This window comes from Brachycentrus maculatus, unplaced genomic scaffold (genome assembly GCF_059751285.1).
Source record: "Brachycentrus maculatus isolate JH-2025_06_01 unplaced genomic scaffold, ASM5975128v1 h1tg000216l, whole genome shotgun sequence".
Lineage (NCBI taxonomy): Eukaryota > Metazoa > Arthropoda > Insecta > Trichoptera > Brachycentridae > Brachycentrus > Brachycentrus maculatus.
Genome location: NW_028280967.1, coordinates 1,011,569 through 1,026,962, shown reverse-complemented (window position 1 = coordinate 1,026,962; position 15,394 = coordinate 1,011,569). Strand labels below are relative to the sequence as shown.

Sequence of the window (15,394 nt, the reverse complement as noted above, 5' to 3'; positions counted from 1 at the left end):
AAAGTTTTTACTTTTTATGGATTTCTATAAAATGTGTGTCGTGCATTTTAGTTTAGAAAAATGTTTTTTACCTCGAAGTTTTTACTTTTGATTACCCTTTTATTATCACCTAGAATAAAATGTATACCCACACACACAGGCCTTCCTTTGTGGGATCTTTTTTGTGTCAATATTTTTGTTGTTGTTGTACTTGTAATTACATTATATTGTGAAATGCAAATCAAAACTTGATTTCTATAAAATGTGTGTCATACATTTTAGTTTAGAAAAATGTTTTAAACCTCAAAGTTTTCACTTTTCATGGTCCTCAAACGTATGGATCTGCTGTAGTTTCAATCCGTTCCGGTGATATAAACACGCCTTGGTGATAAACACGCGTTTTGTTTACTCCCCACAGATTGCCTGCTCAAGATATGTCCCATGAACCGGTACTCGGCCCAGAAGCAGTTCTGGAACACGGCCAAGCAGACCAACACGGACACGGGACTTCTCAAAAGGCTGCATGTGAGTACAGTGAAACTATCTATCGTTCCTCGAATAATCGTTTTCCCGGATGTGTCGTTTATTTCTTCTAATAATAATAATAATAAAACCCTTATCCGCACCCCAATGGTGATAACACTGCGTCATATAAACGCAGTGTTATCTTGATCGTTTACACATGAAGGAAAGGTGATCAGCCCTCCGCTTCAGGTACTAGTCCAGGGTAATATTGAATAAATATTACAGTGAAAAAATCACTCATATTTATTTTATCCCCCCTGGGAATCGAACCCGGATCCTCCAGAACGGTAGCCCAGCGTGCTGACCATTACACTACGGAGGCGGACATTATTTCTTCTACCCCGAATTCATTTCATAGATCGCATCGATCGTTTCTATCCACCATTTTACCACATTCACCGTTTGAATTATGCTGCGTATTTGATATAATTTGTCTGTTTTTTTTTACTTTTTTTTAATTTTCTCAATTTTGTTACATTCGACGACAATATTTCAACGTGTGGAATACAGACTATCGAAAGCTTGTGTCATGGATACAGCAGAAGAGGTCTGAAGATCTTTGGGTTCTGTTCGACTTTGTATTTTTTTAATCAATACATTTATTAACATCTAAAACTTGTATTCATGAAATTTCCACCTACTAATGGTTATGCAGATTGGGAGGACGGTATCATTACTCGATCGTATCTCCTTGTGTATTGACTTCTTTATCCTGCATTTATTGTTTTCCCGCATTCATAGTTCATTTCAATAGGTCCCTTTAAAAACGATAGATAGAGGTTTCACTGTATTATTATTTAAATTCACACACAAAATCCATTTCTAACATAAAATTATATCAAATCATACCTAAAACCTTTACCATAACTTACATGTGATACAGGTCAAATCTCTTTGTAGCGAATACCGAATTAACGAAATTTCCAGTACAACGAATCTGCAATTCGTCCCCGGAAAACTTACATATAAAATGTACTAAATCAAAATTCAATGTAGCGAAACCGATCTCAGAGTAATGAACTTTTTTTTCAAAATCTTAAAATGATTTTACAATTCAATTTAAAGCATTGAGAAGTCCATATGAAAATTTCCCAATTTTTTTATCAAAAATTAAAAACCTATTTGAACTTGCTTCTTAATTCACTTTTCTTTCATTGCTTGTAAATTTCTGTTTTCCAATAAAGTCTCACAGTTTGAAAATCATAGTTTCATTTATGTTATGTCCTGTGGTAGATGGGTACCTATATTGTATTGATCACTGGCTGGAAGATTGGGTGTAGTGTAACAGTAACAACTAATTTTAATTTTCTAATAAGAGTGGAGTTTGTCCGCCTCCGTAGTGTAATGGTCAGCACGCTCGGCTACCGTTCTGGAGGACCCGGGTTTGATTCCCAGGGGGGGTGAAAATAAATATGAGTGATTTTTTCACTGTAATATTTATTCAATATTACCCTGGACTGGTACCTGAAGCGGAGGGCTGATCACCTTTCCTTCATGTGTAAAAAACGATCAAGATAACACTGCGTTTATATGACGCAGTGCCCTATGCACCATTGGGGTGCGGATAAGGGTTTTATCATTATTAATAAGAGTGGGTATAATATAGCATCAAAATAAATTTAAAATGTGTCATATCCTATACATCCAGTGTAACGAATTTTCATTACAGCGAAATATTTTTTTGGTCCCGTGAAGTTCGTAATACCGAGATTTGGCCTGTATTATTATAATTCACTACTTAAACTCATTCAATTTAAATTAATTTTGTTAGAAAAATTACATAAAATCTTGGTTTTTAACTCCTGCTGTGTTGTGTATACAACTTAGAATTTTGTCTAGCGTCACACCAGTCTGATGATGCCGGTTACAATGAAATTGCTGGTCAAATGAAATTTATGTGGAAAAAATTACATAGTTTTTATTTTATTTTATAAGTGACTGCTCTCTGTAACCAGCTCTATCTGATTATTTATAGCCGGAGATGTCCTGATGTTTATTTGTTCACTAAACGTCTTTTGCAGAGTGTAAATTTGTACATGGACAGGGTTATTGTTACAGGAAATATGTTGGAACCAACCTAAAATAGACTAGTGATATCACTCACTCCTTTCAACACTGTCATATATCAAAAATTGTCAATTTTCAGTTGTGCATGTTTTCGGAATGCCCAAAAAATGTACTATATCCCAGCAAAAGCGGCATATTTTAAACTTAAAATTTACCCGCTACAGGGCAGAAACTATTGTTTTTGCATTTTAAAAAGAAGTATTGTTAAATCATTTTTTTAAATATACTAAATATTTTTCAAATGGAGAAAAAACCTTAAGGTTTTACCTAAAAAGATCTGTTGCAGAGTAAAAAGTTCAATAAGTGGCTTGATATTAATTTTTAATACATTTTATTATATTCTTAAACTTTAAAAACGATCTGAAAAATCAAGTATTTTGATATTTGACGTTGTTGAAAGGAGTGAGCGATATAAGTACAACATTTGAGTGTGTCCGAGTACTTGTTCACAAATCTGGATTATCTACAATTATAGGAGTTATTTTTTATAGATAATAATATTTTTCATAAATAATAATAATATTTTTCATAAATAATAATATTTTTCATAAATAATAATCTTTTTCATAAATAATCCGCCTCCGTGGTGTAATGGTCAGCGTGTTTAGCGTGCTGGATTCCCAGGGGGAGTGAGAATAAATATTAGCGAATTTACTCTCTAATATTTATTTAATATTACTCTGGACTGATCACCTTGCCTTCATATAATTAACGATCAAGAACACACTGTGTCAATACGATGCAGTGCCCTATGCACCATTGGGTTCGGATAAGGGTTAGAGATAATTGGAGATAATCCAGATTTGTGAACAAGTATTTGGACGCACTCAAAATGTTGTAAAAATCCACTTAATGATATATAAACCTTGTACATAATAAGCAAGAAGGTTAAATAATATATGCAACTCCCATATAAAATAAAAACTTTAAGTACCAGTCCAGGGTAATATAAAATAAATCCCAAATCCTCTTCTAGTGGAACGGAAGGTCTGCTGATGACAGTCAACAGTCTGCCTTCTCCTGAGGAGTGCAACGTGGTTTGCTTCCAGCAATGAGCAAATGCTGACAAGTTTCTGATTGGCCCACACTAGATTATCCCTCCTGTTCCCAACACAGATTTAAATAAAACATCTTTATTTGGTTAGAAGAAACAAAAATCCACCTTGTACATAATAAGCGATGGTAAACGATAATAATAATAATTAAAGGAGTTATTTTTCACATTATTTTTTGACATCTCATCAAAGATGAAGAAGAATATGAAAGTCTGGACATTTTATATCGAGACAAATCTTTTAAACGTAAATGTTACCCGGAGAATTTTGCATGTTTTGGAAAATGGACTTACATGGATCTGGCGGATTTTGAAAGTGGGCGACACATATAACAGTCAACGACTTTTCATATGATCCCACTTGTAAATTTCCAGTATAAGCCATATTTTCTCGGTAGCCACTTTCTCGCAGTTAAATTTAGATATTACTGTTAGAATGCTCTCGTAAATCATTAATTATTTCGTAAAAAAATACATAAAGTCGTCGCTCGGGCCAATTTATTGCTCCGAATTTCCCTTGTGTTCATAATATTTCATAAACATAGAAATTTTTGTTGAAAGTATCCCCGCTAAACGGACGACTGTTTACACTTTGCGTAGAATTGATTGTTTTTTTTCCAAATATTAATACACATTACGCGAAAATATTTTACCGCTTTGTATATTCCTGCCGCATGATGTTTTATTTCTCTTTCGTTTCAAGTATATTTATCTTCAAATAAAATCGTATTAATTGAGTATTTATGAGATTTTAGTGCATAATTTTTGAGATTATTAATTTTTCATACACAAATATTTAAAATTAAAACTTTAATGCTATTAGAAGAACTAAGTATCTAAAATTTGAGAGGCATTCATGTATAAAACTGTTCATTAAGAATAAAACAAAATACATATTGCACCGTTCAACATGATTTTTGGGTCTGGCTTCTGCATATGAAATTTTGGCATCTCCTATGTTACAAATAAAGGAAAAAACACTTTTTCTGATCAAAGTTTTCCTTTGTAGAAATAAGAGCAATTTTACCTTTTTTCAAGAAAAATTATTTATTTTTTCATATTTTTTTATACATTGGATTCACGTGTTTTATATATACCTCTTACAGGTAAAAATATGTTTTTGAAATAGAAACCGTTTTGACCGCAATGGTAGCACCATCTATTAAACATAACACAGTAACACACGTATGATTAAATGTTGCTCGTGGCGGACAGCATGCTTCTATCACTTTTTCAGCTGCTATTACTTTTTTCGATTGCATTTTCGATAGCACAGCAACGCGTAGCTGGGTAAATCTAGTACATGTAATAAAAACGTGTTTTTAATTGTTTTTTGTGTCACTTTTTTGTGTCACCGGGAACAAAATACTAGATTTGTAAAACTGATTATATTTTGGTATTTTTCTTCCAGCATGCTGCGGAAATTGAGAAGAAGCAGAATGATATTGAGAACAAGAAGTTACTGGGGAGCGTGGTGCAATATGGAAGTGTGGTCCAATTGTTGCACGTCAAGTCCAATAAGTACCTAACTGTGAGTTTCACTTATTTTACACTAAGACATGTTAAAATTGTTAATGTTTACATTAAGACCTGAGGATGGAAGCTTAGCTTCCGAAATTAGTAGTCATAAATATACTCAAGTGGTATGAAAACAAGTGTTTCCTTTAATAAGTTTTTCTTCAAAATTGTTTTCAAAAGAATTTATTCAGAGTTATTGGAAGGTGAGGAGTTAAAAAAATATATAATTTTTTTTTTCTATAAATATATTCTAAAAAAATATCCAATAAACAATTTTTTTTCTTCGTAAACATACACGCAGCGCTGAGCGCGGCCGAGCGCATTCTGATTTTAACGCTTGAGATCTTGGCCTTAATTTCAAATTCATCAATTATCTCATAAAATCAAATCACTATTAGCATTTTCAATAAGTTTAAAAAAAAGATAATTACTTGTGTTTTTATTATTAACACAAATATTTCAATTTCATACTACATATTATTACTAGAAATATGTATCAAATTGTGGTATAGTGGGTTCGAACCGAGAAACGTTGACTTAAGAGTCCGCGACACTAACCGGGACCACAACACCTTTACATTTTTTAAAACAATGTTCCTATTTTAGCTCCAAAATCAATCAAGGATTGGTCTTCACTCACGTGGAGTAATTCAACAAGCATCCTTGTCGACGTCACACACTTTTTATTTAATTTTTTTATAAAATTAAATTTCACTTCTATTTAAATATTCCAGGTTAATAAAAGACTGCCGGCTCTGCTGGAAAGGAATGCCATGAGGGTGTACCTGGACGCCAACGGCAACGAAGGCTCCTGGTTCTATATCCTGCCATTTTACAAACTGAGATCTACAGGTTTGCCATCCAATCACATCTGCGCTTTTCTGGGAATCCTAACTAATTGAAATTCCTATGACATGTTTGCTCGTTTTTTTTTCCAGGCGACAATGTCGTTGTGGGTGACAAGGTCATCTTGAACCCCGTGAATGCCGGGCAGCAGGTGCTGCATGTTTCCGCTAATCATGATCTTCCCGATAATGTCGGCTGCAAAGAGGTGAGTGTCTATGGTGGTGTGTTCATACAGGGTCTATGTGGGCACGATTCTTTATGGACAAAATGTAGATGATGGACTTTTCTTTTTCTGAGACAAATTATTTCAGTTTCTCGAACATATCGCCAGAAGAAATGGTGACATTCTTGAAACATTTGTATTCATTCATTTATTTGTGAAAATATACATGTTTATACATATACAGCGAAACCACATTTCGCATAACGAGTTACAGAGAAAGGCCAAGTCCCTTTTTCACGACATTAACTTGTGAGCCAGGACTTCCGCGCCAGTCAAAACAAAAAATGTTTCGTATAATGAGTGTTTCACTTAACAAGTAATATTCCGGAACGAATTATGCTCATTATGAGAGGTTCCACTGTACAAAGATTTATAAATTCATAAACAAAATTAACATGTTATTTTTTTTTCAGAGACCCACCAAGCCACCTTATGTGTCTTATCAGTGGAGTTCTTTTTACATACTTTTTTCATTACTTTTATCTATTTTAAAATAGTATAAACAAAAAAAAGAAAGAAAAAAATAAACAATTGAAACAATTTTACAATTTTCACAGTAATAACTCTTGGATCATTTACCCATTCTTTTATTTTGGCTTTTTTTTTTAATATGGAATGGCGTTGCATATAGAATTCAATGCTTTTGCCAATGTTAAGTTAAAATAATAAAATCGTTTTATTATTAATCACGTTAAATGTGTTATTTGACCATAAATTGATTCTGTTAAATTTAAACAAAGTAATTAAAAGGTTGTATATAATTGGGTTCCTGTTTGCTGGGATGAGTTGGATATTTGTAGGGAGAGGAATGAGGGGAATTATTTTGCCTTAATGACCGGTTATATGCAACTTATCCCTCGTTATTCTGACACTTGAGATATAAAGAAAATAATAATGAATTACTCTACAATATTTTGAGTGTGTCCAAATACTTGTTCACAAAATCTGGATTATCTCCAATTACAGGAGTTATTTTCATATTATTTTTTGACACCTCATCAAAGATGAAGAAGAATATGGAAGTCTGGGCATTTACGGGGCTGACGACCGTCACGTGTAAAGTGATCACTTAAACCAGCCGATGACTGATTTTGTGAACAAGTATTTGGACACACTCAAAATATTGTAAATAAATTATCTGGTCAAATTATAAGCTTAAATAATAAAAATGAAAATGGGATTTTCTGGCGTTTCTCATGTGTGTGATTATAATCCAGGATTCGGACCTCACATACTAATATAAGACTTTCTGCTTGATAAAAAGCTTCTTTACATCTCACCAATAGATGTCTCTAGTGAAGTTCTAGTGATTCAAGAACAAGGTTTCTTAATTGGTTCATATATATAGAACTTCCAAGAATTTGAGTAGTGAGGTTGTCAATAATGGGTAGAATTGGTGAATGTTACACGTGTGTAAAGTGATCACTTAAACCAGCCGATGACTGATTTTGTGAACAAGTATTTGGACACACTCAAAATATTGTAAATAAATTATCTGGTCAAATTATAAGCTTAAATAATAAAAATGAAAATGGGATTTTCTGGCGTTTCTCATGTGTGTGATTATAATCCAGGATTCGGACCTCACATACTAATATAAGACTTTCTGCTTGATAAAAAGCTTCTTTACATCTCACCAATAGATGTCTCTAGTGAAGTTCTAGTGATTCAAGAACAAGGTTTCTTAATTGGTTCATATATATAGAACTTCCAAGAATTTGAGTAGTGAGGTTGTCAATAATGGGTAGAATTGGTGAATGTTACACGTGTGTAAAGTGATCACTTAAACCAGCCGATGACGGTCATCAGCCCCGTAAATGCCCAGACTTCCATATTCTTCTTCATCTTTGATGAGATGTCAAAAAATAATATGAATTACTCTGTTGGAACTTTTTTTGTAGGTTAACGTGGTAAATGCGTCCACTTCCTGGAAGGTGACCCTGTTCATGGAACACCGGGAGAATCAGGAAGAGATTCTGAAAGGCGGAGATGTCGTGAGGTTATTTCACGCTGAACAGGTGAGTTGTGCCCATTAAATGTGACTTTCTTCACTCCGTTTGTGCATTTCCCACATAGTTTCACACATTGATAACATAATTCCTTTATATTCATTGATTCGATAGTCAACTTTTTATTTATTTATTTATTTATTGAACGGCTAATGCCTTTAACATAATACATAGATACTATGGAGACGTAATTACCCGATGTGGGGAAATGTGTGTTTTGCACTAATTACGTGCATCCGCGTCTCCATTTAATGCTCTTCAGAAGCTGCATTTTATTAATATCTAATATAAAAATACACTAATGAATACACTAATAGATAAACAAAAAGTCTTAAACATAAAATAATAATAAAATAACAAATATGTAGTAAGCACTGGTAAATATACGTCTCCTTCACACACTATCAACGAGCAGCGAGAGAGAGTGAAACACAACGTTTAAATTTATCCATTATAACATGGAGAAGAAATGCTGAGAAAGTACAGACTTCAAGGTGGATAACAATTCTTCTTCTAACCCTTATCCGCACCCCAATGGTGCATAGGGCACTGCATTGTATAGAAGCAGTGTTATCTTGATTGTTAAATACACGAAGGAAAGGTGATCAGCCTTCCGCTTCAGGTACCAGTCCAGGGTAATATTAAATAAATATTAGTTAAACAATATATTAAATAAATCTATACTTTCAAAAGCATTGGCTAACATGTGAAGCCTTTTAGTGATATCTATCCATTTTTTAATTAAATTTTACTTGATCAATAATACTATTTCTTAAAATCTATTGTGACACATGTTTTAATGCATTTAGCATCATTATCAAACACCGTGTTTAAAATTATGCTTTTTTATATGACTCAGAGTAAACAATACTATATAAAAAAATGTGCTTATAATACTGACTAACTGACACACCATACATGAATAGGCAGAGAGAATAAAACACGACCCCACTCTTCCTTATGGAAACACTTGTGGCTATACATTTTATGAAAACAGTTTTACTTTCAGTGAGATTTGAATGCCTTTCTGTTTTATTATTATTATTATAATTTTTTATTTCTTATATTGAATTTAATACAAAATATTTTTTACACTTCATTTTCATCATATGTATTTATGTATATTTACATTTTCTTACAGTATACAAGACATTAAAAAAAAAATCTTTCAGACCCTTTTCATTCTTCAAACATTCAGGCGTTTCATCATACATTTTCAAACCCTATTATCTGTCCTTATATTGAATTATCGTGATATTATTTTGTTTTGCAGGAAAAATTCTTAACCATGGATGAGTACAAAAAGCAACAGCACGTTTTTCTGCGGACCACGGGGAGGTCCAGTGCCACTGCAGCCACCTCAAGCAAAGCGCTATGGGAAATTGAGGTAGGTTATTTACTTCACTCCAACTACTGCGCGCTACATCTGTGTGAAGCGAGACAGCTATACTGATATTTGCTATAACTGATTTTAGTGCACCATTCACTCTGTTCCCAGTATTCTCTCTCTTTTCTGTATATTTTATCAATCTTTCCATCCCTAGAAAACATACTTCCCAAGTATACAAAGTCATCGAACTATTCCATAATTTCCCCATTTACCAAAATTTCACACCCAGATCTGCTTTTATCTCTTTCAAAACCATATTTATATAGATTAAATATAATACTTTTTGTCCGCCTCCGTTGTGTAATGGTCAGCACGCTCGGCTACCGTTCTAGAGGTCCCAGGTTCGATTCCCAGGGGGGGTAAAATAAATATAAGTGATTTTTTCACTAATATTTATTCAATATCACCCTGGACTGCTACCTGAAGCGGAGGGCTGATCACCTTTCCTTCATGTGTAAAATGACCAAGATAACACTGCGTTTATATGATGCAGTGCCCTATGCACTATTGGGGTGGAGATAAGGGTTTGAATGAATGAAATATAATACTAAACCGTGACATTCAACTGGAATCTTAAGTAGAGACTGATTGTGATATTTCCGCCTTTTTTTATCGCCAGGTTGTCCAACATGACCCTTGCAGAGGCGGCGCTGGCGATTGGAACTCGCTGTTCAGGTTCAAACACTTGGCCACCGGACACTATCTGGCCGCTGAAGCAGGAGTCACTACGCCGTAAGACATCCCACCTAAGATACAAAACACAGAAACACTTCAAACAAACTTCATTAATTGATTTGACAAAAATTGCTTTGCAAGAGAAGGTTTGTCAGGAAGCCTAGATGCTTCTGTATCAGATCAGGGAATGCAGTGGGACAGCTTTCAAAATTGATTCGGCAGTCACTTTGTGGTAAAATCTGTCCATTTTTAAATTAAATTTTACTAAGTAAATATCACTATTTAATACAATCTATTGTGAAACGCGTTTTGATGCATTCTGCATCATTTACGGTGCTTGAAAGTCTATTTTAACATAATATACACACAAAAAAGAAAGAAAAAAAAAAAAAAAAAACTTTTTTACAATTTTCATAGTTTAAACTCTTGATCATTTACCCATTCCTTTATTTTGCCTTTGTTCCATATTTCATTTAGACCTCTTACCTCCGTCTCCTCCGATTACCTCCTCTTGATCTATTTCAGATCTTCATTATACATTTATGAATAGCTCTTTGATATGTACTAAGATATTTTTTTCAATGACTTTATGGATAATAGAAGCAGGTTGCAACACTCTCCCTAACATTCATCGTTTAGTTACTGCAATATCGCCTGAAAGTTTACTTTGATTTTGCAGTGACATAGCCGGGTCGGATCCCAGTTTTCAGCTGGTCTCCGTGGCCTACTCTTCAGAGATCGCTACTCTGTTTGAGCTGGATCCTACAACGACGACAAGAGCCGATTCCCTAGTGCCGCAGAGCAGCTACGTCAGGTAACCTAAACTAACCTTAACTAACCTAAACTAACCTAAATCAACCTTATCTTACCATGACATCACATCTAAGACAGTGGTTCTTAACCCTTATAGTGCTGAGCTTATTTTCACATGTTTTGCATAAATTGCTAATTGCTTTTCATCATCACTACTTGACGAATTTGACATTTTGTAGGTAGATATAAAAAACTTTTACTGAAAAAAAAATAGGAAAATCAATGTTAAATTCACAGCAAAATAATTTTAAATGGTTATTTATAAATGTTATTAACTTATTAAAAACGTTATACATGCGCGCGCTAAGACACGTCCGTACAGGTCGATGCCTAAATCAAATTGCGCAATAGTCGGTATTCCGACGCTCCGCACTTCATACGCATTAATGGAGTCCATCTATCGACGGTTCGCACTCTAAGGGTTAACCTTCCCCTTTGTGTGATATGTATTTACTACAACTCGACTTTTAAAATGAGAATATCAATATTAAATATAGTAGATACGGGCTCAGAATTTTTGTATTCCTCCGTAGTATAATTATGTGTACCTTGAGATGATTGTTTTTTTTTAGGTTGCATCATATTTGCACTCACACATGGGTCCATTCCACCTCTATTCCGATTGACAAAGATGAAGAAAAACCTGTCATGTCAAAGGTACGTATCTCTGTCTTCTTCTTCTTCTTTTTCCATGTTCGCTCCGTAGGTGGAGCATATGGCAAACACGAGACATGTCCAAGTCACTCTGTCACGCGCCATCTCCTCAGCTTCCTCCCAGGTCAGGTCAGTCCGGCATCTCAAAGTTCCGCTGAGTATAGTCGGTGAACGGTCGTCAGCGGCTTTGAAGACGAGACATGAGGGGTTGATGCTCTCAGGTGGCATTCTAAGGACATCTCCCAACCATGTCCACCTTCTCCTCTTCAGGACTTACAGTATGAGGGGCTGTTGGGTTCTTCTCCTCACATCCTCATTCCCTCTGTCTAATGGTCCTTTTCTTTTTGGGCCGATATTGCGGTACTATGAATGATCAGGGAGATCTAATGGAATGTTGCCGTTTCTAGGTGGGATGTTCCGTCAAGAAGGAGGACAAGGAGGCGTTCGCCATCATCTCCGTGTCGCCTTCGGAAGTGCGCGATTTGGACTTTGCAAACGACGCGTGCAAAGTTCTGTCGTCCATGTCTTCAAAGATCTGCAAAGGCGCCATCAATCATGACGAGAGAAAGTGAGCACATGTACCATATTTAAAACAAAAGTTAAACAGAATTTCTTCTTCTTCAAACCCTTATTTCTACTTACTACTTACTTCAGCCTTCTTCTTGTGTCCAGTATTGAACAGAGGCCTCCCTTTTGGACTTTCACAGTTCTCTATTGGACGTGAATCTCTTCTAGGCCCGCCACCTAATGTCATCGGACCATCTTGTCTGGGGTCTACCCACGCTTCTGCGTCCTGTTCTAGGCCTCCAGTAAAGCACCTTTTTCGTCTTCTTACGTGCCACATGACCTGCCCATTTCCACTAGTTCCGCGATTCGTTGAGCCACATCTGTTACCTTGAAACCCTTATCTGCACACAATGGTGCGTAGGGCACTGCATTATAAAAACGCAGTGTTATCTTGATCGTTAACACACGAAGGAAAGGTGATCAGCCCTCTGCTTCAGGTACTAGTCCGGGGTAATAATATTGAATAAATATTACTGTGAAAAAATCACTTATATTTATTTGACCTCTCCCTGGGAATCGAACCCAGGACCTCCAGTAAGGTAGCCGAGTGTGCTGACCATTACACTACCGAGGCGGATAGAAAGAATAATGTGAAAAGAGAACTAGCCATCATGCATGAACTATGCTGGTTCCACTATTTATTTGTTTGCGATTTCAGGTCTTACATTTAAAATTTTTATTATTATTAAAGGAATGACCTGCAAAGCGTCTATTTAAGATGCTTGTCTGCAGGTAGGATAGTAAGGATAGGGAATGTTGGTAAATGAAGGTAAATGTGAAAAATACATTAAAAAAACCCAGAAAAATTGAAAATAAACTTTTCTTGAATTCATTTTGCAATTAGCGTGAATCGAACCCGCGACGCCAGTTTCGCAGTCGAGCGTTTACTCAACTACCCCATGGTGCCTCCCACATATCTATAAGGTAACAGAGAACTAGCCATCATGTAATGAATCATGCTGGTTCCACTATTGGTTTGTGTCCGATTCCAGGGCGCTGACATATCTGCTGCAGGACATTGTTTATTTCATCGCCGGGTTTGAGAATGAGCCCAACAAGGCGGAGGCGCTGGAGCTGGTGGGGGTCAACCCGAATCGGGACAGGCAGAAATTGCTGAGAGAGCAATATATACTTAAGCAGATCTTCAAAATCCTCCAGGTAATTTGATTAGAAAGTTTTCCTTCTCTGTCGTGAGCGAACACAGGAAGAAAGTATCATTCGCATCCGCTTTATTTTCTCCATATTCGCAATATGGTGATGTAACACACTTAATCTTAAAGAGACGAGCACCCTCTAAACTCTTAAAGAGACTTTAAGACACCATGTCTCTAAAAGAGTTTATTAAAAAACAACTTTTTTTTTTCTTTTTTTTTTTTTTTTTGTACGATTTTTTAAACTTAGCTACCTTTACTCAACTTGGACTCGCTTGACTTTATGTTATTTATCGTACCTTCATATAACTAATTCTAAGAAGGTACCAAGTCTAAAAGAGACTGTAAGAGAGGATACCTTTGAAAGAGTTCATTAAAACTTCGCCTCTTTTCTATGTTTCTTTATTTTTTTTTGTACGTCTTTTTAACCTAAGTTACCTTTACTCAACTTGGACTCGCTTGTCTTAAAGAGATGCTTCCGAAGTTTAAGTGTGTGGCTGTCAATCACACACTTAAATTAGACTAGGGTAGAATGGTAAATGTTACACGCGTGTAAAGTTATCCTTTTATCACAATATTTAGGAACGCAAAATACTTAATTGCGAATGGTAAAAAAATGCTGTTATTCGCTATTTGCCCTATAAAAACAAACCACGTATTTCAGTAGTTTAGGAACGCAAAATACTTTATTGTGATTGGAAAAAAATGCTGTTTGTCGCTGTTTGCTCTATAACAAGAATACACGTGTTTCAGTACCGTAGAACGGGGCTTCTTGAACTTGATGTGTTACTTGAGCCCAGTACAAAAAAAATATTTAAATCTGTATTTGGTCTACAATAATGAATGTATTGTGACAATATGTCAGGGAAACAATGAATCATGTCGATCAATCATTATTGTAGACCAATCATTATTGTATACACATCTAAATATATTTTTTTTGTACTAGGCTTAAGTAACACATTAAAGTTCAAGTAGCCCCGTTCTACGGTAGTATTCCTGACGATCTTTACATTTCAATGATTGTGGCTTGAATTGAATTATTTTCTTTCAGGGTCCATTCCAAGAGACGGATGGGGAGCCGCCTTTCCTGAAGCTGGATGAGCTCGGAGACCCGAGACACGCTCCGTACAAACACATCTTCCGCCTCTGCTACCGCGTGCTGAGGATAAGCCAGCAGGACTACAGGAAGAATCAGGTAATCAGTGTCAGCGCAGATAACCTCCAAGGTCTGATAAACACTTTCGCCACGGATGACTTGTATACGAGGTTTTAAGATTTCTTTTAACCCTTTGGTGGGCAAATTTTATTCCTTATAATTACTTCAAATTATTTACGTGAAATTATTAACAAGCCATTTTATAATATGAATGTAAAAAATAAAATAATAAAAATACTCTAGGTAAAAAGATAATCGTGGTGGGAACCATTTCAGACACCTAATTTTAGTCGGAATAAAAATCATTATATTTTTTAATACATTAGTTATGCGTAAAAAAATATAGAAAATACACAATTATAGTAGGTAAACATTAGATAAACAAAAAGGACAGAATATTTTAATATTTTTCGAAGAAATTTTTTGAAACATGGGTCCACGCAAAGTTGCACCTCGCACCCGCTGCAAATATATGGGTATTTGGTATGTTTTTCGATTGCTTTGGTACTGCAGCCCTGCACCGTCTAAAAGTGCCACCAAGTGTTGAGAGATGCTGCCTAACCCCTATTTTTTTAGAAATTAGCATTAATTTGGTCCATCTATAGGACCAAATTATATAAATAAATTAATAAATTATAATAAATAAATTATTATTATTAATAAATAAATTATATTAAATATAGACTACGGACAGCCGTAGTCTGTCGACATTATTAGAGATGTCTTATTTGAGTTATTTGTCCGGATTGGCTAGTGTGCTGCAT

The 15,394-nt window shown here is 35.1% G+C and overlaps 1 protein-coding gene across 5 annotated transcripts in view; it reads left to right on the top strand.

Moving 5' to 3' along the window:
- Itpr (Inositol 1,4,5,-trisphosphate receptor) overlaps nt 1-15,394 on the top strand; it is a 110,932-nt gene that overhangs the window by 21,110 nt on the left and 74,428 nt on the right. For all 5 annotated transcript variants that reach the window (XM_088264135.1, XM_088264134.1, XM_088264136.1 and 2 more), the window contains 12 exons: nt 398-504; nt 5,037-5,156; nt 5,878-5,995; nt 6,082-6,194; nt 8,114-8,230; nt 9,495-9,608; nt 10,231-10,343; nt 10,966-11,100; nt 11,672-11,756; nt 12,161-12,321; nt 13,313-13,478; nt 14,526-14,669. In XM_088264135.1, coding sequence (XP_088120261.1) covers nt 398-504; nt 5,037-5,156; nt 5,878-5,995; nt 6,082-6,194; nt 8,114-8,230; nt 9,495-9,608; nt 10,231-10,343; nt 10,966-11,100; nt 11,672-11,756; nt 12,161-12,321; nt 13,313-13,478; nt 14,526-14,669 — 1,493 coding nt within the window. The remainder of the gene's footprint in view (nt 1-397; nt 505-5,036; nt 5,157-5,877; nt 5,996-6,081; nt 6,195-8,113; nt 8,231-9,494; nt 9,609-10,230; nt 10,344-10,965; nt 11,101-11,671; nt 11,757-12,160; nt 12,322-13,312; nt 13,479-14,525; nt 14,670-15,394) is intronic.